The 27604-nt window shown below is 42.8% G+C and overlaps 1 protein-coding gene across 1 annotated transcript; it reads right to left on the bottom strand.

Moving 5' to 3' along the window:
• LOC116355343 (CREB-binding protein-like) lies at positions 1–27604 on the bottom strand. The gene is made up of 2 exons (XM_031798733.1): positions 26725–27604; positions 1–1308 (listed from the first exon to the last, which is right to left on the bottom strand). Exons 1-2 carry the CDS (start codon positions 26810–26812, stop codon positions 626–628), a joined length of 771 nt encoding a protein of 256 aa, XP_031654593.1. The 5' UTR covers positions 26813–27604; the 3' UTR covers positions 1–625.

Raw genomic sequence — 27604 nt, 5'->3', positions numbered from 1 at the left:
TTGAAGTGGGTCTAGGGTGACAGGTAAGGTGGAGGTGATATGATCCTTGACTAGTCTCTCAAAGCACTTCATGATGAGAGAAGTGAGTGCTACAGTGCAATGGTAACTGAAGTAAATGACTATTGTCTTCTTGGGTACAGGAACAATGTTGGCCATCTTTAAGCATGTGGGGACAGAAGACTGGGGCAGGGAGAGATTGAATGTGTCCGTAAACACACCAGCCAGCTGGTTCGCACACGCTCCGAGGACCCGGATAGGGATGCCGTCTGGGCATTACGAGTTGGTGGGACATTCACATGCATTTTTCCCAGTAAAAGGGTTGTATTTCCGAGTTCCCAACATGACCGCAACATATGTGACATGATTCTTTCTTAATGGTTCGGACCATGCGGAGGGCATTTATTAGTTTCCGATTTAGTACCCAGCAGTATCAGAGAGCTATCACCCAATCAGGATGGATCTGTTCTACACAGTGCCACAGTAACTAGCACCAAAGCTGAGAATTCATGGATGATCCTGTACAAATTATGATTCAACACACACAAAGAAGAGCTATAAAGAGATATCGCTGCTCTCTGACCATTTGGCACATTTAAGACCTGTCTTTCTGTCACAGACAGACATTTCATACATGCCTCTCTATGATTAAGAGTGTAGTTTGTGTGTGTAGTGTAGTTTGTGTGAGTCTCTCAGCCCTGTGACTCACCTTGTTCATGTTGCCCGCCTGCTGGGAGGCGGCGGCAACGTTCAGGGTGGCAGCGCCCACCTGTGGCCCGCCCTGCTGTGTGAGGGTCTCTGCCAGCGAGCTGCCCACTCCTCCTCCTGGTGCCGCCTGCATGGCCTGGTACTGACCCCGGCCTCGTCCACCTCCAGGACCCAGCCCCAGGCCTCCGTTTATCACCTGGCCCGGCTGGTGCTGCCCACCCTGACCTAACATCCCGGCATGGCCCCCCAGAGACTGGTTGAAGTTCTGTCCGGTCCCCGCTTTCGGCGACCCTTGACCCAAGGAGCTCTTCCCGTGTGCTGCACCCAGCTGACCCCCAATGCCACTGGGCTGAGTTCCTCCTCCAGCACCCCCGATGAGACCAGAGGCACTACCCACCCGGAGGAGTTCTGACAGCTGCTTGTGCTTGGCCACTGCGTCCGGGACCTTGGAGCCCAGAGGTCCAGGACCCCCAGGGTTGACGTTACCCCCATTGGAGGGCATTCCGCCCCCCGTCATACCCCCCAGGCCAGAGCCTCCGTTGGGGATCAGCTCATCTGGCAGGTCGTTCTCCAGGTCGTCCCATGATAAGGAGCCTAGATCCACTGTAGAAGAGGAAGAGAGAGGGAGAGAGAAAAACAGGTTAATAATATGGATTGATATCATGAAAAATCATGGGCTGATATTCCTGTCTGTGTAAGTGCCATTGAAGTACAGTTTCAGCCAGCCTATCGCAGACCTGCAAATCCTAAATCATTTTTATGGAGAACAACTTCAGCGCAGTGGGGGCACCCCCGGGCCCCGCGACACCACACTGCTCAAATCATAGGCAAATGCACTGTTTTTGTCTAATAATGTGACAGAAGACTGCCGCAGAAGGAATGGTAGGCTCTCACCAGGATTTTCTGACAAGGTGGTGCTGATGTAGGCCTAAGGTTGGGTAGGGTATAGGTCCAGTGCATGTCAGTCAACTTCCCCTTAGGAAGTTGGAGTATTTAGCATTTTTGAAAAACCTGTAACTGCCATTTCCTGAAACTAAGAGGCTTAAATTATATCAAACACAGAAGTACTGTGTTCGATCCAAATTAAATTGAGGTTGTCTCAATGACATTTTTCTAGGTTCAATTTAGGGGTAATGATTATTCTAATTAATAATTAATGTAGGTGCTTTTATGTGCATAGTCTAGTGAAAAAGTAAACAGGCTTCATTTTGTTTGGGGAGAAAATTCTAAATGATTAAATCACTGGAAGCAATGTAGTAGCTTACTGTATGCTATTTGGAATATGAAACAACTGAAGTAGCCCTATAGGAGTTAGTTTCACATCTACATCCCTGACTTAGTCATTCAAGTTAGGTCTGATTACTAGGCAACCATTATGCCTGGTTATTGGCGAACTAACTATTATGACATCTAGTATCACACTACTATGGTTGACACACAGCTACATCAAGAGAACAGATCAACAACTGATTCATTAACATAGGTCTACTAGGTCTTTAACAGTATACAGTAACTTTGTCAAGGACGGAGCGGTATTTGTGGAACAGCTCTCTGCCACGTCTGTTTCCATCCAAGTAGCGGCGAAAAACTGAACTACCACAACACCTTTCTCGAACACGCACTCGTGCATACAACCGTTGAGATCACAGCATGTCTGGGAAAGAAAGTGTTCTTGCCTAGTTGTCTAAACACTGTAGCTAACTACGAAAGTGGTTGACAAACAATTTTGGGTAAAATAGCAAACAGTTCGTTCTCCATTTTCCCTACCCTTTTCCCCCTCACACAACAGCAGTATCAATGGATGAAGTGGAGAGCTGCCATCCAGCTCGGGAGGAAGATAGAAAACACTGCGCTGGTTTTTCCTGGTTCAATTGAAGTCAAAGAACTGAGCAGATCAGACCCAGCTGCTATCGCATTGGTGTCCATGTGAGAGCCATCCCCTTAAGTAGACAGGAACTGACAATGTTTTCGCAATGGTAAATAGGGATGCACGACATATCAGTGAATATATAGGAATCGGGCGATATTAGCTAAAAATGCCAACATCGGTATCAGCCCAATGTCTTGTTTAACGCCAATGTGCAAAACCGATGTCAAAGCACGGTATGACGTGCATACCTAAACTCAGCAAAAAAAGAAACGTGGGGGGGGGTCAAAATCTAAATGAACAGTTAGTATCTGGTGTGGCCACCAGCTGAATGATGTACTGCAATGCATCTCCTCCTCATGGACTGCACCAGATTTGCCAGTTCTTGCTGTGAGATGTTACCCCACTCTTCCCCCAAGGCACCTGCAAGTTCCCAAACATTTCTGGGGGGGAATGGCCCTAGCCCTCACCCTCCAATCCGACAGGTCCCAGACGTGCTCAATGGGATTGAGATCCGGGCTCTTCGCTGACCATGGCAGAACACTGACATTGCTGTCTTGCAGGAATTCACGCACAGAGCGAGCAGTATGGCTGGTGACATTGTCATGCTGGACAACATGCATAAATAAATACTACTATGGAACGCCATTTGGGTCTTTGCATGTAAAAAAAAAAAAAAGACAGTCAAATAACACAGTTCTACGATAGAATGTTGTGTGTTCTGAATAGCTTGGTACCTAGCTAGCACCAATACAACCAGCCTGAAAACAATGACCAGTGGAAACTGCAGTCATTTGTATTATTCTTAGCAATTAATCCTTGTGAGTAAGTATTAGCTAGATAGCCACTTGTTCAACGATTAAAATTGAACTTCCGTTCATAAAAAAGGCTAGCCAGCTACTTAACACTGTTGCCAAAAGCTAACGTTATAAGCAGCCAGCCAGCAAGGATCGACCGGACCGGGTTGTGAAGCTAGGCACAAGTGGAATTTGTGGTTTGCCTTCAAAATAAAAGTACCCCTTTGAATGTGATTGAGAAGGTTACAATTGGTGGAATCATGCCATATTTAGACCAGATGGTGTTCAACAAAGATGGAATGTGAAGCAATGAAATGAGGTATCAGTCTACTCGGTGACACCCACAGAACACAACTGAAGAGTTTAAGAAAATATTAGTGTCATAGCTCTTATCGCGAGACTGAGAAATCAACTGAGAAATCACCTCCCCAGTCAGCCTATTGTGTGTATTGACATTCATATTGCACTGTACACCTAAGGATTAACTAAGTATGGGGAATCAATGAAACAGGGTATCAGTCTACTCAATACCCAAGACATTTTCTCCCAACTACTTCCTCAGAGTTATCAGAGTCCAAAACATCCACGCAGTATTGTTTTTCCTCGGGAATATTGTTCAGTACACATAGGTTGACAATAAATGTGGCTAAACTCACAGTTGTTTCAGAGTCCCGCAATAAGAACTACAACGCTTATGTTCTCTGGGTGTCACTGAGTAGACTGATACCTATGGTTTGTGGATCAATGAAATTGGGGTAAGACTGTACAGTGAAATAAGTTTGCCCCCAATGTAATTCTGAAGTATCATAAATCCACTGATTTCAGATTGTCAAATTAACAAAAATGTATTTTGTTGATTATATATAAAATTCCAACCTCGTTTAGCATTATCTATTCCATTATGACATAATTCTACTATTTGTATTCAGTTGCATCACTATCAATGACATACTTGTATTTTGAAGGCTAACCGCAAAGTACACAGTTGTGGCTAATCCTTCTTGTGGCTAGCTGCACATAGATGGGTCCGACCACCATTAAGCAAATAAGAACTGTCTTATAAATTAGGGTTATTTTAGATGACACCTAGCTATAGTTAGCTAGCTAACTATAGCTAACTAGCTACAGAAACATGTCGTTTTGCTATGTTTTTGGGGAAAACATTGTTTGCATCCATGAACTGGCTAGCTTATTTTTTTAATGACCAGCACTGTAGGTGCGTGTTACGGATACAGGTATCCTGTGTCTGTGTGTGTATCCTGTGTTCTTTTCTCTCCTACTCCCCTCACAGGTGAAAATCATCACTCCCCAATCAGTCACCAATCCAATCATCAATCAGACGACACACCTCCTCCTGTTTCTTACCCTATCACAGTTCCTTTCCCTTGGTTTAAAAACCCTGTCAGTAGTTTGCTCTAGAGCTCAATCTCTCTGTAAATGCCATGTCTGTAGGTCTCTGTGTTTCACTCTCTCTTTGTGTATTAACCTCTCTTTTGTTTGAGCACCTCCATAGCACTTTGTCATCACCTGTGAGTATTGTTTTTGGTTATGGTGTTTGTGTTTGATTGCTGGTGGGAAAAGGGGAAACCAAGACAAGTCGCCCATGGGCATACACTACCCGTAGGTAGACTTTGTTAAATACACTAGTTAGAACTGGGCGGACCACCCACTGTATTTTTGGTTAGTTAGTTAGCTGTTGTTAAAGTAGGCTAGTCTAGCTTAGGGGTGTTTTTGAATACTTATTGTTTCTTTCCTTGGGTCCAGCTCGGCCCCTTTTCCTGCTCCCCCCATTACCGTGTGTTTACAAATAAACCTTGAGTTTGACGGTAGATTTCAGTTGTCCTGGTTATTTCGTTCACACTTTTACTTTGTCACAATTATAATTTACATGAGTTATGTTACGGGTCTCATTACCATCCCCCCTAGACTGTCGGGCCAAAAGGGATTCGTAACAGTGCGCGAGACAACTTTACCAGTATCATAGCACACGTATTGATTAATCGTTGTGACAATATGAAATCTGAGTGAGTTTAATCAATGTGTAATAACTACATTAAAAAAATGTATGAACGCGTAAAATTATGTGACAGTCATATTCAGGACCTGACACGTCAAATAGTGTTATCTTTTTTGACACGCAAAGACACAAACAGCATTCCATAGAAATCCTGGTTGAGAATGAAATTGAACAAATTAATAACGGAACAGCACAGCAAGTAAGTGCCTGTTCCCAGGCCGTCATTGAAAATAAGAATGTGTTCTTAACTGACTTGCCTGGTTAAATAAAGGTAAAAAAAAAAAAAAAAAGTGAAAGAAATAGATTTTGATTGTGTTTTACTGGTAATGGGGACATACGTAAATGCCAACAAAATAACTTCTTGGTCAGTGTGGTGTGTGTGTGTAACCTTTATTTAACTAGGCAAGTCAGTTATGAACAAATTCTTATTTACAATGACTGCCTACCCCAGACGATGCTGGGCCAATTGTGCGCCGCCCTGTGACTCCCAATCACGGCCAGATGTAATACAGCCTGGATTCGAACCAGGGACTGTAGTGACGCCTCTTGCACGGTGTTACAGTGCCTTAGACCGCTGCGTCCATGTGTGTTAACTTCTTGCGTCGAGCCATCCCGGATCCGTGATCGTGAATACAGCCTCAAGCTCATTACCATAACGCAACCTTAACTATTCATGAAAATCGCAAATGAAATGAAATTAATATGCTAGCTCTCAAGCTTAGCCTTTTGTTAACAACACTGTCATCTTAGATTTTCTAAATATGCTTCTCAACCATAGCAAAACAAGCATTTGTGTAACAGCTAGCGCAACTAGCATAGCATTTAGCGTTAGCATTAGCAGGCAACATTTTCACAAAAACCAGAATCATTCAAATAAAATCATTACCTTTGAAGAACTTCAGATGTTTTCAATGAGGAGACTCAGATAGCAAATGCTCAGTTTTTCCTGAAAGATCATTTGTTTAGGAGAAATTGCTCCGTTTGGTGCGTCATGTTTGGCTACCCAAAAAAAAAAACAGTCTTCAACGCCGAACTTTTTTCCAAATTAACTCCATAATATCGACTGAAACATGGTAAACGTTGTTTAGAATCAATCCTCAAGGTGTTTTTCACATCTCTTCATGATATATCGTTCGTTGAAAGCCTTCTCTCTCCTCTCAATCACTGGATGACTGCGTGCAGCTTGTAGATTACGCACCAATTTAGACAAAGGACACCGGGCGGACCCCTGGAATGGCCAATCTTCCAATGATATGCCTACAAATACGTCACAATGCTGCAGACACCTTGGAGAAACGATAGGAAGGGCAGGCTCATTCCCGGCGCATTCACAGCCATATAAGGAGACAATAGAAAACAGAGCTTCGAAAATTCTGCCCATTTCCTGGTTGAAGTATCATCTTGGTTTCGCCTGTAGCATGAGTTCTGTGGCACGCACAGATAATATCTTTGCAGTTTTGGAAACCTTAGAGTGTTTTCTTTCCAAAGCTGCCAATTATATGCATAGTCGAGCATCTTTCATGACAAAATATTGCACTTAAAACGGGCACTTTTTTTATCCAGAAATTAAAAGAGCGCCCCCTATATCCAAGAAGTTAACTATTTAACTGTACTAGAATGATTCAAAGGCCACTAAAATTGTAAATATCGGTATCGTTTTTTGGGGGCAAGGAAAATATTGGATATCGTTATCGGACAAAACGTCATATCGGTGCATCACTAATGGTAAACGGCCTGAATGAACTATTTTCATTTATCCTCCATCTTTGATAGTACTACAACTACGGGGGGAAGGCCAGAGCTAAAGAGTTTTGTCCTCGCCCAAGTCCTCTGATTGGCTCAGCTCCAACTTCAGACGGTTGAGTCAAAAACCACAATGTGCCAACTAGTCTATTTCTGTGTATTTTTCATACCAGTGCACTTTGACCTCAAATTGCATGCAAGCATGGTATACAAAACGCGTGCAAGTTGGCAGGTCTGCTGTCGCTCCCAATTCCATCTCCCAGCCCCAATACATTCACCTCACACTTGATTCCATCGCAACGTGCTAATGAGCTAACGCATTAACTCGCGAGCGCTGCTTGGTGAGTCTACTGCTGATCCACACCACACAGTGAAGAAGCAAAAAAAACAGGAGAGATGGAGGATGATATTTAAGAAGAGTGATAAATGAGTGATAAATGAGGAGGGTGTTGGTGCCACCTGACAAACACAGTTAACAGTTAGACAGGCAGTGAAAATACAGCATCACTCAAGGGAGGGGGCAAGCGTATTTGGGTAACACTGTCAGAAAGCGTGTTTTGACAGTTAAACAGCCAGTGAAAATACATAATCACTGCATCACTCAATGTTGGTTCCCCATAGGGAAGGGAGAAGGGGGAAGAGTATTTGGGTAACATCATCAGGAAGTGTGACTGGGAATTGTGGTGGAGGGAGACAATTGAAGACATGACAGGGGATGAGACTCAGTGGATACAACAAATTAACCCAAACAGAACTTGATAATTATATTTCTGCAGGGCTGTGGAAATTTACTTAAGGGTTGATAAAATGCAGTTATGGATTTTACCCAGTCTCAAAGCCGAATGGTTTAGATTGCTTGGAATGTTACGGGAGAAGCTCCGACCAATTGCGACCATGCCTGTGCAGATCAAACTTTTTTTATTTTTTTTATTGCCATCTTTGATATTGACCCTTTTCATGTAAAAAAAATAACAGAATACACTGACGATTTAACCTGTTGCATCGAGCCATCCCGGATCCGGTATCGTGAATACAGCCTCAAGCTCATTACCATAACGCAACGTTAACTATTCATGAAAATCGCAAATGAAATTAATATGCTAGCTCTCAAGCTTAGCCTTGTTAACAACACTGTCATCTCAGATTTTCAAAATATGCTTCTCAACCATTGCAAAATAAGCATTTGTAACAGCTAGCGCTGTTAGCGTAGCATTTAGCGTTAGCATTAGCAGGCAACATTTTTACAAAAAACAGAAAATCATTCAAATAAAATCATTACCTTTGAAGAACTTCAGGTGTTTTCAATGAGACTCTCAGATAGCAAATGCTCCGTTTTTCCTGAAAGATGATTTGTTTAGGAGAAATTGCTCCGTTTGAGGCGTCACGTTTGGCTACCAAAAAAAAACACAAATTCAGTCTTCAAAACGTCTAACTTTTTTCCAAATTAACTCCATAATATCGACTGAAACATGGCAAACGTTGTTTAGGACCAATCCTCAAGGTGTTTTTCACATCTCTTCGATGATATATCATTCGTGTAAGTCTGCTATCCCCTCTGAATCCCAGGAGAAAATGCCTGTGGCTGAAGATTACACACGAATTTACACAAAGGACACTGGGCGGACCCGTGGTAAATGTAGTCTCTTATGGCCAATCTTCCAATGATATGCCTACAAATACGTCACAATGCTGCAGACACCTTGGAGAAACGATAGGAAGGGCAGGCTCATTCCCGGCGCATTCACAGCCATATAAGGAGACAATAGAAAACAGAGCTTCGAAAATTCTGCCCATTTCCTGGTTAAGGTATCATCTTGGTTTCGCCTGTAGTATGTGTTCTGTGGCACTCACAGATAATATCTTTGCAGTTTTGGAAACCTTAGTGTTTTCTTTCCAAAGCTGCCAATTATATGCATAGTCGAGCATCTTTTCGTGACAAAATATTGCGCTTAAAACAGGCAATTTTTTATCCAGAAATTAAAAGAGCACCCCCTATATCCAAGAAGTTTAAGCAAAACAACACTTCCTGAAGAAACCACTGCTTATCCTGCACCAGTGCTAGAGTTTCCTGAAGAGTGTTGCTTTCAGAGCGCCTTCTCTTTTCTCCTGATTTCTAGGAATTTAACCCCATCTTAACGTAGCCTCGAGGTTTGCGTTAGCTTTCAGAAATCTGCATTGTTAACTCAACTCAAAAGAAGTCCAAATATTGAACAGAGCAGTAGCTGAGTTTATCTGGCTGGATCAAGTGCAATTCTGTGACTTTGGTTGTGTCTACACTTCACACTTGTGTGACTATCAGAATACGTAGAGCGCATTGAAAAGACGGGTCTAGACTAGAGGTCGACCGATTTATGATTTTTCAACGCCGATACAGATTGGATGACCAAAACAAAAAAAAGCAAAATAATAATTGTAATAATGACAATTACAACAATACTGAATGAACACTTATTTTAACTTAATACATCAATAAAATCAATTTAGCCTCAAGTATATAATGAAACGTTCAATTTGGTTTAAATAATGCAAGAACAAAGTGTTGGAGAAAAAAGTAAAAGTGCAATGTGCCATGTAAGAAAGCTAACGTTTCATTTCCTTGCTCAGAACATATGAAAGCTGGTGGTTCCTTTTAACATGAGTCTTCAATATTCCCAGGTAAGTTTTAGGTTGTAGTTATTATAGGACTATTTCCCTCTATACCATTTGTATATCATTAACCTTTGACTATTGGATGTTCTTATAGGCACTTTAGTATTGCCAGTGAAACAGTATAGCTTCCGTCCCTCTAGTTAGCGCGCGCTAACTAGCTAGCCATTTCACTTCGGTTACACCAGCCTCATCTAGGGAGTTGATAGGCTTGAAGTCATAACCAGCGCAATGCTTGACGCACAACGAAGAGCTGCTGGCAAAACGCACGAAAATGCTGTTTGAATGAATGTTTACGCGCCTGCTTCTGTCTACAACCGCTCAGTCAGATACTTGTATGCTCAGTCAGATTATATGCAACACAGGACACGCTAGATAATAGCTAGTAATATCAACCATGTGTAGTTAACTAGTTATTCTGATTGATTGTTTTTATAAGATATGTTTAATGCTAGCTAGCAACTTACCTTGGCTTACTGCATTCGCATAACAGGCAGTCTCCTTGTGGAGTGCAACGAGAGAGAGGCAGGTCGTTATTGCGTTGGACTACTTAACTGTAAGGTTGCAAGATTGGATCCCCCGAGCTGACACGGTGAAAATCTGTCGTTCTGCCACTGAACAAGGCAGTTAACCCACCGTTCCTAAGCAGTCATTGAAAATAAGAATGTGTTCTTAACTGACTTGCCCAATTAAATAAAAGGTAGAAAAAATACTTTTAAAAAATATATAAAAAAACGGCACCCAAAAATACTGATCGGTAGATCGGTAGATTGTTATGAAAACTTGAAATTGGCCCTAATTAATTGGCCATTCCGATTAATCGGTCGACCTCTAGTCTAGACGCACAAAAGTTGCTTTGTGGTCTGATCTAGCTGACCAATTCAGGAGGTGGTCAGGGATGCACTGTGTGCAGATTTCTCAGTTGATGCAAATCAGGCTCCTGAAAGCGTATACAGTGGGCGACGTCATCAGCACTCCTCCCACAAGTCTACAGAAAACTTGTGTTTTGGGGACGAGATGTACCTTGTCATTTTAACTTTGGGGGAAATATGTTCTTTGAGCGTGACGAACATGTTTCGCTGGCATCATAAATGCTTGCCAGCTAGCTAATATTTAGACTAAACATTTTGGCTTTTTTATGACGGTTTTTGGAGCAGTGGCTTCTTCCTTGCGGAGCAGCCTTTCAGGTTGTGCCGATATAGGACTTGTTTTACTGTGGATATAAATACTTTGTACCCGTTTCCTCCAGCATCTTCACAAGGTCCTTTGCTGTTGTTCTGGGGTTGATTTCCACTTTTCTCACCAAAGTACGTTCATCTCTAGGAGACAGAACGCGTCTCCTTCCTGAGCAGTATGACGGCTGCGTAGTCCCATGGTGTTTATACTTGTCTACTATTGTTTGTACAGATGAACGTGGTATCTTCAGGTGTTTGGAAATTGCTCCCAAGGATGAAGCAGACTTGTGGAGGTCTACAATTATTTTTCTGGGGTCTTGGCTGATTTATTTTGATTTTCCCATGATGTCAAGCAAAGAGACACTGAGTTTGAAGGTAGGCCTTGAAATACATCCACAGGTACACCTTCAATTGACTCAAATTATGTCAATTAGCCTATCAGAAGCTTGTAAAGCCATGACATAATTTTCTTGAATTTTCCAAGCTGTTTAAAAGCACTGACCCACTGGAATTGTAATACAGTAAGTGCAATAATCTGTCTGTAAACAATTGTTGGAAAGATTACTTGTGTCATGCACAAAGTAGATGTCCGAAACAACTTGTCAAAACTATATTTTGTTAACAAGACATTTGTGGAGTGGTTGAAAAACTAGTTTTAATGACTCCAACCTAAGTGTATGTAAACATCCGACTTCAACTGTAGCCCTGGCTCTCCCACTTCCTAAATATCACTCCCTCCTTTTCTACTCACTGTCTTTCTAGTGCTCTCCCTTCAGCTCTTCCTCCTTTCACTTGCTCTCACCACCACTTCTCTCAAGGTTCTCTGCTCTTAGCCACTTGCTCTCACCACTATTTCTCCCTCTAGGTTCTTCACTTTCCGTCTCTAGCTCCATCCAGCTGTATATTCTCTGCTAAGCTTAGTGGCTGAGGCCAGCAGTGAGTGGCAGTTTTCTGTCCGAGCCAGGCGCCTTCACACACACAATGTCCCGGTCGGTCAATCACCAAGTCAAGCATGGCTTATTTTCACAGCCTGCATGAGCAGAGCACACACACTCCTCCTGCATCTCCCTCTTACACACAGACTACTTTATGTCCCCTAAAATACACACACGCATATACACACCTCTGCCATCCTTTGAGCAGCAGGGAGCTGGCGATGGGATCTGTGCTGACTTTATATTTCCTGGCTGGAGTAGATTGCAAGAGCATGAAATAGAGCAAGAAGAGTGTCCATTTCAACACAAAGGGGCTAATGACCCAACTAAACCAGATGTCAAAACTTGGAGACTAGCAAAACTAGGCTATTCAGGCACCATCCCTTCTCCAAAACCATTCACACAAATGAAAAGTACTTTTCAGGTATTCAGAGGGGACTACAACATGATGGATGAACAAGGCTTATTTGCTTGGGACGAGAATTTGGGGTATTTTCTATTAGAGCTGAGACAAACCGAAAATGACTGACAATGCTATCCTCTTACTGAAGCATTTTGCTTAAGTCGGTCATTTCCGGTGATTTTGCTACACAACGTTCCTGTAGATTGACCAATGGTTTAAGAACAACAGTAATATACTCATTGTGTTGATTCCTGCTATGAAATATCTGCCTTCTCCGTTTTGCTGTTGGCTGCTGACTCCCACTCCCTCCCCCCACTGACACAGAGGAGGGAGAGATGCATTCTGAGAAGCACAAGCAAATGACCATTGCTCAAAATACTATTGCGGGAAAAAGGTTTTAAAGCAACTACTGTTGTTCTAGTCTAAGCTTTCTGTGAGGATATCACGCATGCCTCACCTGTTAATATCGAGTCCGTGGCACCACTTCTCAACCAGAGTAGGCTGTACAGTGCCATTTGCGGTAAATAGACCGATATCAAGAAGGCCTAGCACTGGAAAGTTTTTGTGGGACATTGTGTTTTAAAATTCCCACTTCCTCAGGTGTTGAAAAATATAGCCTATATGGGCCAATGTGTACAAAGATGTTGGCAAACTCTGAAAAGTCCAAAATAAATCTGAATTCTGGATCCTATTTTGACAGGTTGCACATTGAAATATCAATCATGCATTTCTTGGATATGTTAGATGAAATAGCTTACTTGTTGATAGGCTACCATCTCAGTTGTCTTACTTGTTGATAGGCTACCATCTCAGTTGTCTTACTTGGCACTGGAAAAAAACGGTCTAGAACCATGGCCCTAATGTAAAGTAATTAAAAGTTTATCGTCGATTTTGTTATCGAGCAAAATAGTGACATTTAAAACGCAATTTTATGTTTTGTCCATGTCGTCCAGCTGTAGCACCTCCCTAAAAAAGTTAAAATGGCTGATTTATCATTATCGCAAAAAACAGGCAATTTATTGCGAGATTTTGTCCATATCGCCCAGCTTCATTTGCCATACATTTTCTACGCTCTGTATCAAAGCCATATCAAATATCTTGGTTCTAAAGTAGTTGCTATAGAGCTATTTCATATTAATTGTTGAGAGAAATAGTACACCTACAAAAATCTGAGAATCTCCTCTTCAAAATGTTCTCCAAGGTGGCATAGCAGTTCAGACGTCTTTTGTCCTCGTCTTGTCGTGTCCTGTATATATATATATATATTTACAACTTTTTCACATACATTTTATTTTTATTTTCCATCAACTCATCTTCAAAACACTCTCCTGCAACCCGCCTCACCAATGTATATTTATAAAAAAGTATTATTTACCTCTGTAATCCTCCAAGAAGCTAGCCAGAAACTCCAAGAAGCTAGCCTGAAACTAGCCAGAAGCTAATCCAGAAGCTAGTTCAGAAGCTAGTTCAGAAGCTAGTTAGCTCCTTTACTGGCAAATCGTTAATATTCAGCTAACCACGGTTTGTGGTCATCAGCTATCCTTTAGCTCGAAAATCTATCGCCAGTTCTGTACGGCGCGGCTCGGAACGGAACATACCGGACCAATTTTTCTCTCCATGTCCCTGGATTTCGACTGCTCTCTGGACATTCATACCCGGATCTCACAGCTAGCTAGCTGCTATCCGTGTGACTATCGGCCTTCGTCGATTCCGGAGCAAACATCAATTATTCCGGAGCTAGCAAGCTCCGTCAATCACTCCTGAGTTCCATCAATCACACCTGGGCTGCAGTCACCTATCCGGACCTGTTTTACTGCCTTCGCGGAGCCCCACCGGGCCTTCACAACTGGACTGCCGACGTTATCTACCCGATGGAGTTATTCGGCTGGCTCCTCCGTCGCGACGTTACCTGAACGCTCATCTGCGGCCTGCTAACCGTTAGCTGTCTTACCGGCTGCTATCTGAATAAACAATTATTATTATTATTATTTTTTTATTATTATTATTATGTTTTCTTCTTGGGCCTCTATAACTATCTATTGTTTTTATTTTTGTTGTTGTTGTGTGATTTGGATTAATCCCCTCTACCACACGGAACCCCACTAATCTACTGACGGAACGTAAGGGGTGGCTAACAACAGACCTCCATCCTATGCTAGCTTGCTACCGATGCCCTGGCTAGCTGTCTAAATCACCAACCAACCTCTCCACTCACCGGACCCTTTTAATCACTCGACTAAGCATGCCTATCCTTAATGTCAATATGTCTTGTCCATTTCTGTTCTGGTTAGTGTTTATTGGCTTATTTCACTGTAGAGCCTCTAGTCCTGCTCACTATACCTTATCCAACCTATTAGTTCCACCACCCACACATGCAATGACATCTCCTGGTTTCAACGATGTTTCTAGAGACAATATCTCTCTCTTCATCACTCAATACCTAGGTTTACCTCCACTGTATTCACATCCTACCATACATTTGTCTGTACATTATACCTTGATGCTATTTTATCGCCCCCAGAAACCTCCTTTTACTCTATGTTCCAGACGTTCTAGACGACCAATTCTCATAGCTTTTAGCCGTACCCTTATTCTACTCCTCCTATGTTCCTCTGGCGATGTAGAGGTGAATCCAGGCCCTGCAGTGCCTAGCTCCACTCCTATTCCCCAGGCGCTCTCTTTTGACGACTTCTGTAACCGTAATAGCCTTGGTTTCATGCATGTTAACATTAGAAGCCTCCTCCCTAAGTTTGTTCTATTCACTGCTTTAGCACACTCTGCCAACCCGGATGTTCTAGCTGTGTCTGAATCCTGGCTTAGGAAGACCACCAAAAACTCAGACATTTTAATTCCAAACTACAACATTTTCAGACAAGATAGAACTGCCAAAGGGGGCGGTGTTGCAATCTACTGCAAAGATAGCCTGCAGAGTTCTGTCCTACTATCCAGGTCTGTACTCAAACAATTTGAACTTCTACTTTTAAAAATCCACCTCTCAAAAAACAAGTCTCTCACCGTTGCCGCCTGCTATAGACCACCCTCTGCCCCCAGCTGTGCTCTGGACACCATATGTGAACTGATTGCCCCCCATCTATCTTCAGAGTTCGTGCTGCTAGGCGACCTAAACTGGAACATGCTTAACACCCCAGCCATCCTACAATCTAAACTTGATGCCCTCAATCTCACACAAATAATCAATGAACCTACCAGGTACCTCCCCAAAACCTTAAACACGGGCACCCTCATAGATATCATCCTAACCAACTTCCCCTCTAAATACACCTCTGCTGTCTTCAACCAAGATCTCAGCGATCACTGCCTCATTGCCTGCATCCGTAATGGGTCAGCGGTCAAACGACCTCCACTCATCACTGTAAAACGTTCCCTGAAACACTTCTGCGAACAGGCCTTTCTAATCGACCTGGCCGGGGTATCCTGGAAGGATATTGATCTCATCCCGTCAGTAGAGGATGCCTGGATATTTTTTTTAAATGCCTTCCTAACCATCTTAAATAAACATGCCCCACTCAAGAAATTTAGAACCAGGAACAGATATAGCCCTTGGTTCTCCCCAGACCTGACTGCCCTTAACCAACACAAAAACATCCTATGGCGTTCTGCATTAGCATCGAACATCCCCCGTGAAATGCATCTGTTCAGGGAAGCTAGAAATCATTATACACAGGCAGTTAGAAAAGCTAAGGCTAGCTTTTTCAAGCAGAAATTTGCTTCCTGCAACACTAACTCAAAAAGGTTCTGGGACACTGTAAAGTCCATGGAGAATAAGAACACCTCCTCCCAGCTGCCCACTGCACTGAAGATAGGAAACACTGTCACCACTGATAAATCCACCATAATTGAGAATTTCAATAAGCATTTTTCTACGGCTGGCCATGCTTTCCACCTGGCTACTCCTACCCCGGACAACAGCACTGCACCCCCAACAGCAACTCGCCCAAGCCTTCCCCATTTCTCCTTCTCCCAAATCCATTCAGCTGATGTTCTGAAAGAGCTGCAAAATCTGGACCCCTACAAATCAGCCGGGCTAGACAATCTGGACCCTTTCTTTCTAAAATTATCTGCCGAAATTGTTGCCACCCCTATTACTAGCCTGTTCAACCTCTCTTTTGTGTCGTCTGAGATTCCCAAAGATTGGAAAGCAGCTGCGGTCATCCCCCTCTTCAAAGGGGGGGACACTCTTGACCCAAACTGCTACAGACCTATATCTATCCTACCGTGCCTTTCTAAGGTCTTCGAAAGCCAAGTCAACAAACAGATCACCGACCATTTCGAATCTCACCATACCTTCTCTGCTATGCAATCTGGTTTCAGAGCTGGTCATGGGTGCACCTCAGCCACGCTCAAGGTCCTAAACGATATCTTAACCGCCATCGATAAGAAACATTACTGTGCAGCGGTATTCATTGATCTGGCCAAGGCTTTCGACTCTGTCAATCACCATATCCTCATCGGCAGACTCGACAGCCTTGGTTTCTCAAATGATTGCCTCGCCTGGTTCACCAACTACTTCTCTGATAGAGTTCAGTGTGTCAAATCGGAGGGTCTGCTGTCCGGACCTCTGGCAGTCTCTATGGGGGTGCCACAGGGTTCAATTCTTGGACCGACTCTCTTCTCTGTATACATCAATGAGGTCGCTCTTGCTGCTGGTGAGTCCCTGATCCACCTCTACGCAGACGACACCATTCTGTATATTTCCGGCCCTTCTTTGGACACTGTGTTAACAACCCTCCAGGCAAGCTTCAATGCCATACAACTCTCCTTCCGTGGCCTCCAATTGCTCTTAAATACAAGTAAAACTAAATGCATGCTCTTCAACCGATCGCTACCTGCACCTACCCGCCTGTCCAACATCACTACTCTGGACGGCTCTGACTTAGAATACGTGGACAACTACAAATACTTAGGTGTCTGGTTAGACTGTAAACTCTCCTTCCAGACCCATATCAAACATCTCCAATCCAAAGTTAAATCTAGAATTGGCTTCCTATTTCGCAACAAAGCATCCTTCACTCATGCTGCCAAACATACCCTTGTAAAACTGACCATCCTACCAATCCTCGACTTTGGCGATGTCATTTACAAAATAGCCTCCAATACCCTACTCAACAAATTGGATGCAGTCTATCACAGTGCAATCCGTTTTATCACCAAAGCCCCATATACTACCCACCATTGCGACCTGTACGCTCTCGTTGGCTGGCCCTCGCTTCATACTCGTCGCCAAACCCACTGGCTCCATGTCATCTACAAGACCCTGCTAGGTAAAGTCCCCCCTTATCTCAGCTCGCTGGTCACCATAGCATCTCCCACCTGTAGCACACGCTCCAGCAGGTATATCTCTCTAGTCACCCCCAAAACCAATTCTTTCTTTGGCCGCCTCTCCTTCCAGTTCTCTGCTGCCAATGACTGGAACGAACTACAAAAATCTCTGAAACTGGAAACACTTATCTCCCTCACTAGCTTTAAGCACCAACTGTCAGAGCAGCTCACATATTACTGCACCTGTACATAGCACACCTATAATTTAGCCCAAACAACTACCTCTTTCCCAACTGTATTTAATTTTTATTTATTTATTTATTTTGCTCCTTTGCACCCCATTATTTTTTTCATTTTTTTTCTACTTTGCACATTCTTCCATTGCAAAACTACCATTCCAGTATTTTACTTGCTATATTGTATTTACTTTGCCATCATGGCCTTTTTTGCCTTTACCTCCCTTCTCACCTCATTTGCTCACATTGTATATAGACTTGTTTATACTGCATTATTGACTGTATGTTTGTTTTTACTCCATGTGTAACTCTGTGTCGTTGTATCTGTCGAACTGCTTTGCTTTATCTTGGCCAGGTCGCAATTGTAAATGAGAACTTGTTCTCAACTTGCCTACCTGGTTAAATAAAGGTAAAATAAAAATAAATTAAAAAAAAGGGTCAGTAATTGCTTCTAAAGCTGTGTTTTTCCCACAATTGCATTTTAACATGTTACAACCTACAATTAGAACACTTTTTTTTTTATCCCAGAGCACAGGGAGAGGGAGTGAGTGGCTTGCCAGCAGGCCTCAGCGAAACAGGGGCAGGGCAGATACTTTTACTACAGGAATTGAGGATAATGCACATTACCGTTTCATCATTGTTTTAATAGCCTGTAAAAATAGGAAGTTTGGACTGAGGTGAGCGTGTAATGCGACCAATTAAAAATTTAACTTGCGACACAAGTCAAAGGGTCGTAAAATGTTCAGTCAGGAGCCCTGGAAGACCACTGCTGTTATCAGATTGAACGCGATGCAAGAGCGGTTCAAATTTTCTTTAGCGAAGGTTTCTTACGCCATCCATGTCCACTTTAACACGGCATCTTTTCCCCTGTCCGTCTTTCATTCATCCCTTCCTCTCTCTTTTCAAGTTGAGAACTGACCGATGTGAGTGGGAGACGCAAACATTGCAATATCTGCTATATAATGAAAGGGAACGGTGAGGCTTAAATATAAACGGCTTAAAACGTGTGAAGTGACTGCAGACTGGCATTTAAAACTGCCAATTAGGCTGTAATATGGGCCAGGCTCAGCCGGCGCAAAAAGACACTGTCATACGTGTGACAACCCACCCACCCCTCCTCGGAGGTTACATTACTAAGTGTGTCATGAGTATGTGACACGGGTGGGCCCTAAATGTGCCATTTGGAGAGCAGGGAGCATGCTGACAGAGGGCTCCTCTCGTTAAAGCAGTGGAATGGAATATCATGCTAGTCATAGTATCAGGCGGCAGGGTAGCCTAGCGGTTAGAGTGTTGGACTAGTAACCGAAAGGTTGCAAGTTCAAATCCCTGAGTTGACAAGGTACAAATCTGTCGTTCTGCCCCTGAACAGGCAGTTAACCCACTGTTCCTAGGCCGTCATTGAAAATAAGAATTTGTTCTTAACTGACTTGCCTAGTTAAATAAAGGTAAAAATAAAGTAGTCTGCCCCAGTATCTGCACGTTAGAGATTTTGACGATGAGTATGATGTGTCTCAGATTCAAACCCCCATTAGACAGCTCTGCAAGCATTATGTCAAAATAAGTGTTACTCACCAAATATGAATGAGCAACGATCTTCATTTACTCCCATTACGCTATGTACTTCCAAAAAGTCTAAATACAAATTTACAAGCAACTGAATAAAATCCGATTCAGCACCTTCATTACGGCCACCTAGATGTCAGAAGTCTAAAACAGCTCAATACACTGGAAGTGACGAAGTGGACATTTCTCTGTCGCTTGTCAATTTTTATATAGACCTTTTTTTGGAAGTACATAGCTACCGGCTGTAGATTAAGACAGTTGATCATTGAAACCCACATTTTGGTGAGTAACAAAGTATTTTGACAGAGCTGTCTAATGGGAGTTTGAGACTCATTGGCCTTGGCTTACTTTCTTTGAAGAACATCTGAAAGAACATTTTTCATTTGAGGGCCCACTACACATTTATATTACATATGTGGTGTTCGGGTCCACTGGAAAAGTGTGGGAAAGTGTGTGTTGGTGAACACAAGTAAAAATTTAACAAAAATGTTTGTTATGTGCCTTCACTCAGTCTTCCTCCTCCCTGGGCCTGCTGTTTCAATATAGCACCAAGAACCTGTCTGTCTCCCTGCCGGTTTTCTAGCACTCTTTACCCTTTGTAATGTGTGAAACTATACAAAGTCTTGCGGGAACCTGCACAATGTTATTACAATACATTATATAAAAAACTACATTTTAAAAAGTATTTTGAAACTCTACCCCAGCCAGGTGGAAATTGGGGGAGGGACAACAAATAGCTTTGCATGTGTGGCTCCTTACGACAATCAATCAGCATGGGGGAAAAAATAATCTCTACTCAGAGGGCCTTAGAAATAACATTGGCATGGAGCGTCTTCCACTTTGGAAGATCAAGAATTAATCAGGATCATGTCTCTGTCAATTCCGCATTGACGCGGATGGCAGTTACACATGTGCAGGACATACAGTGCCTTGTGAAAGTATTCGGCCCCCTTGAACTTTGCGACCTTTTGCCACATTTCAGGCTTCAAACAAAGATATAAAACTATATTTTTTTGTGAAGAATCAACAACAAGTGGGACACAATCATGAAGTAGAACGACATTTATTGGATATTTCAAACTTTTTTAACAAATAAACTGCAAAATTATTCAGCCCCCTTAAGTTAATACTTTGTAGCGCCACCTTTTGCTGCGATTACAGCTGTAAGTCGCTTGGGGTATGTCTATCAGTTTTGCACATCGAGAGACTGACATTTTTTCCCATTCCTCCTTGCAAAACAGCTCGAGCTCAGTGAGGTTGGATGGAGAGCATTTGTGAACAGCAGTTTTCAGTTCTTTCCACAGATTCTCGATTGGATTCAGGTCTGGACTTTGACTTGGCCATTCTAACGCCTGGATATGTTTATTTTTGAACCATTCCATTGTAGATTTTGCTTTGTGTTTTGGATCATTGTCTTGTTGGAAGACAAATCTCCGTCCCAGTCTCAGGTCTTTTGCAGACTCCATCAGGTTCTCTTCCAGAATGGTCCTGTATTTGGCTCCATCCATCTTCCCATCAATTTTAACCATCTTCCCTGTCCCTGCTGAAGAAAAGCAGGCCCAAAACATGATGCTGCCACCACCATGTTTGACAGTGGGGATGGTGTTCAGGGTGATGAGCTGTGTTGCTTTTACGCCAAACATAACGTTTTGCATTGTTGCCAAAAAGTTCAATTTTGGTTTCATCTGACCAGAGCACCTTCTTCCACATGTTTGGTGTGTCTCCCAGGTGGCTTGGGCAAACTTTAAACAACACTTTTTATGGATATCTTTAAGAAATGGCTTTCTTCTTGCCACTCTTCCATAAAGGCCAGATTTGTGCAATATACGACTGATTGTTGTCCTATGGACAGAGTCTCCCACCTCAGCTGTAGATCTCTGCAGTTCATCCAGAGTGATCATGGGCCTCTTGGCTGCATCTCTGATCAGTCTTCTCCTTGTATGAGCTGAAAGTTTAGAGGGACGGCCAGGTCTTGGTAGATTTGCAGTGGTCTGATACTCCTTCCATTTCAATATTATCGCTTGCACAGTGCTCCTTGGGATGTTTAAAGCTTGGGAAATCTTTTTGTATCCAAATCCGGCTTTAAACTTCTTCACAACAGTATCTCTGACCTGCCTGGTGTGTTCCTTGTTCTTCATGATGCTCTCTGCGCTTTTAACGGACCTCTGAGACTATCACAGTGCAGGTGCATTTATACGGAGACTTGATTACACACAGGTGGATTGTATTTATCATCATTAGTCATTTAGGTCAACATTGGATCATTCAGAGATCCTCACTGAACTTCTGGAGAGAGTTTGCTGCACTGAAAGTAAAGGGGCAGAATAATTTTGCACGCCCAATTTTTCAGTTTTTGATTTGTTAAAAAAGTTTGAAATATCCAATAAATGTCATTCCACTTCATGATTGTGTCCCACTTGTTGTTGATTCTTCACAAAAAAAATAGTTTTATATCTTTATGTTTGAAGCCTGAAATGTGGCAAAAGGTCGCAAAGTTCAAGGGGGCCGAATACTTTCGCAAGGCACTGTAGTTTTCTTTTGAACTGTTCATCTCAGACACCACCCAGAAAATCATTCTGGGCTGCACTAATTTGGGGGGGGGAGGCGTGTTTTTGGAAAGGGGTGGACCAAACTCATTTACATGCCTACTTTGGGGTTCTTATCCTTGCTGGTGTTCAGATCCAATGGGAATCCAGAGAACCCCTTTGGGATGCAGAAACTGGCAGAGATTTTTTCTGTGCAACGGCTCTGGAAAACTTCCCCAAACATTCCAGGAGTATCCGCTTCGATAATCAGACCAGCTCGGCGGCAGAGAGACAAGCTAGCTGCAATCAGGTCAGTGTGGGACAAGTGGGTGGACCACCTTCCCCTGTTTTACGTCCCTGGGCCCGACGTTACAGTTGATGAGCAGCTTATGACATTTAGAGGCCGCTGCCCCTTCAGGCAGTGCATACCATCTAAACCCGCAAAAAATGGAATCAAGATCTGGGCTGCCTGTGATTCTGCGTCATCATATGCGTGAAAGTGTACACAGGGAAGCCAGATCGAGGAGCCCCTGAGAAGAACCAAGGGATGTGGGATGTCCTGGACATGACACAGGGACTCCGTGGCCATGATATCACATTGGATAACTTTTTTATTTATTTACTTCGCACAGGTTGGGACAGGAGCTCCTCACGAGGAAGCTGACGATGGTAGGAACAGTACAAAAAAAAGCCAGAGCTTCCAACTCAGCTCTTGAATACATGGAACAGGCCTATCAATTCCTCTAAGTTCGTGTTCAAGGCCCACACGTCCCTAGTGTTCTACATGCCAAAGAAAGGCAAAAATGTGGTACTCATGAATACGCTGCATAGGGATGGGGAGAAGCTGTGGCCAGGAACATCAAAAACCAGGAATCATAATGATTACAATGCCACAAAAGGAGGGGTGGACAATTTAGACAAGCTGGTGACTGGCTACAACTGCAAAAGAACCCTACGCTGGTCACTTGTGATAGTCTTCAACATCTTAGACATCTCAACACGTTTGTCATCTGGATGGCGTTGAACCCAGATTGGAACAGAGGGAAGCTCCAGAGGAGACAGCTCTTTCTTGAAGAGCTGGGCAAGGCATTGGTAAGACCTCAAATCCAGAGGCAACATATCCCAATGAATCCAGCTTCTGCAGCCATTGTGAGTAGGATTCAGGAGGAGGACGCTGGTGCCCCATGTGAGTGGTGTGTGTGTCTGACTATCCTACCTTGGCCTGCTGTAACCATATAAGTGAGTGAGATGTTAGTAAAATTCCTGAACTAAGGGTTTTCATCATTCTAGATTGCAGCCGGTAACAACAAGAAGCTCTGCAATGTGTGTGGACCCAAGGACAGGAAGACAGTACATGCATCAACTGCAAGAAATACATTTGCAACACACACACAGTAAAACTCTGTCCCTCATGTGGTGTGTAGACTGGCCTTAATTTGTGTTCAACGAGACTCATTTATCATTTCCATAAAATACTGTTATGTAAGATTTGTCCTTACAATTTGTTGAGTACAAAGCAATAACCATCAAGTGATAACATTGTTTCATTTATATTTGCTCAAGACAAACATGATTTAGTCCACCCATGTCTTGATTATAATAGATTTTAGTTTACGAAAATCACCCTTTATCCAAAACAAATACCGTAATTTCCGACTACAATCCGCTACTTCTTCCCCACGCTTTGAACCTTGCGGTTTATACAATGACGCGGCTAATTTATGGATTTTTCCCGCTTTCACAAGATTCATGCCGCCAAAAAACTGAGCACCGTCACATAATGTGATGTAAATCGAGCGCTCTCAAACTTCCCATCATTCTGATTACGGTAGTCATTTTGTCACCCTCATCATGGCAAAGACACTGAGAAATGCATATGATGCAGCTTTCAAGTTAAAAGCGATCGATCTGGCTGTTGGAAAAGGAAATAGAGCTGCTGACAGCGTGGAGCATTGTCAAAAAATCCACTATCGTCAACGGGTTTCGAAAGGCTGGACTGCTGTGTAAAGTTAATTTGTTTCAATGTACCGGTAGGCACGTGCGGCTTATTTATGTACAAAATACTTTTTACAAGTTTTTATTCAGTGGGTGCGGTTTATATTCAGGTGCGCTTAAGTCCAGAAATTACGGTAGCCCTTTTATTGATGAATGTGACCTAGCAGAGGTAAGTCAACAATAAGTATTTTTACATAAATTGTTATGGCTGTATTGTTTTAAAAACCCAATAATGTTATGGGTCCATCGGCACAGCGAACATTGGGTGAATAACAAAAACATGTAGGTACCAGGCACACCAGTTTGAGTGTGTCAAGAACTGCAACATTGCTGGGTTTCAAGCTCAACAGTTTCCTATGTGTATCAAGAATGATCCACCACCCAAAAGACACAGGCCAACTTGACAACTGTGGGAAGCATTGGAGTCAACATGGGCGAGAATCCCTGTGGAACGCTTTCGACACCTTGAAGAGTCCATGCCCCAACAAATTGAGGCTGTGCTGAGGGAAAAAGGGGGTGCAACTCAATATTAGGAAGGTGTTCCTAATGTTTTGTACACTCCGTGTACTGAATGTTTGCTGCAGAGACAATAGACAGCATGAAAAAACAAGGTTGTGATAAATCAAAGGTGCTGAAAACATGTTAGCTCACTATTTAAAAAGGTTGAGGACAAGCTATAGGATGTAAAATACAGCCGTATAGGCGCAGGTACAGCCGACTAGCGCTAGCTAATGCTACCTACAGGAGCAAAATATATTTCTCTATTTTACAAATTGACACTTGGAGTCAAATATCAATATAATATCATCCAAAAATAATATTGCGATATGTAAATGTTTAGATTCCCCCCATTTAACACCAACTGTCATTACTAATTACTGATTTTACAATTAGACTCAAACGGATACGTATTAGCCTGTTTTTTAAAATTAAATGTATACTTTGGCATAGTAATTTCTGAATGAGTTAATTTGAATGAGCAGAGCTATGCCTCTTCACTAACAACTCTAGAGAATGACAGATGAGATATAAACCAAGCCAGTAAATAGCCAGCAAACAATGAACCAACCTCCTTCCCGCTATGGTGCTGTTCAACACACATGACTTACTACAACGGCCTGCCGTGAGAGTAGCTAAGCCTAGAGCTGGCTACATCAAGATGTGGGCAGTGTGTGCACTAGTAAGGCACACACCCACTGACTAAAGTATTGGTGATGAGGGGAATTGAGGGGGGAGGGGGCAATGGGACCCTGCTGGGGTGACAGATGGCCTGAATAGGGGGTGAGGGGCACGTGTTTGCACTCTGTGACTTCAATGAAAGGCGCACCCCCCCATTCACCATGGGAGTGATGTGCAACCCAAACTGGGCCTCTCGGCAGGGACCCAAAGTCAGGGCAGGGGATGCTCCTATGGGGCTCTCCAGGCATGACCGCAGACACTAAGGGGGAAAATGCACACCTTGTCTGGGGTAATTTACTGCTAACAGCCCCTAGTGTTCCCACGCTTCCAGGCTCTGCTGGGCTAACATGGCAATTGGAGATTGAACACTTGGGGTCGATAATAACATAGCAGGGGTTGGATGCATTAGGGGATTTTGCAATGGATTGTGTGTGAATAACATGGTCATCACCAAAGAAAGTAATGGACATTGCAATCAGCAGATGTGTTGCTTTGGTTATTGTCTCTGTAGCCAATATAGTGAAAGAGGCATGGTGCATTCATAACTACAATCCTAACATTCTGGTTCAGTAACTTTTTATCTAGAACATTTTAGAGGTAGGCCCTACAAGTGTATTCTATCAGCAGTGGGAAACCCATATGAACAGATATGGAACATGATATAGCAATGAAAAGTGACAACTGTCAAGATATTGGGACATAAGACTGCATTTTATGACATTGACACAACATGCAATCAAATGCATGAGAGTGGGACATGATAGGACTATGGTTAAATTACTTGAATCTGACCATGGCATCAGAATTGGCCTACTCTGAACCAAGACTCTCAGCCAGTTAGGCATGCAGCAGGGTGGAAGACTGTGCCTAAAATGTTTCTGCAGATAAAGGCCTGCTATCAAGATGTTTGACAAAGGTAAATATGAACATAATTTAGCACCCAGAAGAGTCCCCAATCCCTATAATAACGTCATTCCATTTTGATAGGGGTATAACGGTTAGTTTTCAACAGAGTATCTGACATGATTTAGGCCAGGGATGGGCAACTCCCGTCCTCGGGGCCGGAGTGGTGTTACTCTTCCCCACATCCCTTGGAAACATAGCTGATTAAACTAATTGTATTCTAAACTGAAGACCATGATTAGTTGATTATTGGAGTCAGTTGGGGCAAAAGTGACACCAATCAGGCCCCCGAGGTCTGGAATTGCCCATCCCTGATTTAGGCTGTCACCAATGATATTTCGACAAGTATGTTGCTACTTTGCGCTGAAGGGTAGCCATGTTGACATAGCAGATCAAGCAATTGCTAAACATGTCTCTAGCTGGATATCTAAGCATCAGCTAGTTAAGTGTTGCTTTAGTTAACAATAGCCTTTACAAAACTAAAATAGCTAGCCCTGTTTTCCAACATGTCAGAAATGACAGGGATGGACGCGTAACGTTGGCAACAAAGTTTTGTTAGCGGCCAAGCTAGCTAACTAAGGTTTGCTAACTGCTTTGTACAGCTGTTTGAATGACCAAAACGTCAGTTGAATGAATAACTAGTTAACATTAGCTAGCTAAATATCTGGACACACAGAACAAGTCATAAAAAAACAAATAACATTTTACTAACTAAAGTAGCTAGCAGGTTAAGTTGGTTTGTGGGCCTTCCTTACCTGGTCCATCTGACGCTGACAGCGCAGGTGAATTCAGCTTCGGTCGCTTTGAGTTGGGAGGTCCGACGTCAAGCAGGTTTTCAGCCATTGTGATCTTTAATGGATTTCTTATTTAATTATTTGAAAAAAATGAAATTCCTGGGACAGAACAGGTTGTTCTGACAACCTCCACCTTTCTCTAGTTAGCACGTTAGCAAGCGGTTTGCTCGCTAACGTTGGCTAACTGGCTAATTTTCAACCAGTGAGGGTGAGATTTTCAAAAAAGATGCAACAGCGCCCCGCTTCGCCACCGCCATTCAACCCATGATAATCCAACAACCAACACCCACATTATCGTTAAATAACCCCAATAAAAAAAATCCCATGAAAAATGTACGTTAAAATTAAATCTAAAAACATTAACATGGATTGTATTCCTGTCCCATAAATCTTTAATTTTAGATGTTCAAACAGCTCATTTTTATGACGTCAAATGTCTTCATGCAAAAATGGTTTGAAGCTCCATAAAATGCACAACTGCAAAATAATATATATTTTTTGCAAAATTGTCAGTAACAAGCTGTTTCTTCTCCGGTTATCCCCGGTAAACAATATACTGCTCCGAACGGCGATAGGGACTCGAGCGCCGCACTTAAGGGGAAATGAGATATACGGGGTTTTCTTGCCGACGACGACCGATCGAATTCCCGTTTTTTCGTCAAAAATACTTCAGAAAAGGTGAAAATACTTCGTTTTCAGGGGAAGTTTGCCGTCAAACCTCGATATGGATGCTCAATTTCTAAATAAAAATTTGTGATCTACCGAAATCCTAATTCCGAGCCACGACAAGATGGCGGCTGTTGATTCCTTCGGTACAAAAAGTTTTTTTTTCTCTCTTTTC

Source organism: Oncorhynchus kisutch, linkage group LG20, assembly GCF_002021735.2.
Source record: "Oncorhynchus kisutch isolate 150728-3 linkage group LG20, Okis_V2, whole genome shotgun sequence".
In the NCBI taxonomy this organism is placed as follows: domain Eukaryota; kingdom Metazoa; phylum Chordata; class Actinopteri; order Salmoniformes; family Salmonidae; genus Oncorhynchus; species Oncorhynchus kisutch.
The sequence above is the reverse complement of the archived record's forward strand: the minus strand, read 5'-3'. Positions and strand labels throughout refer to the sequence as shown.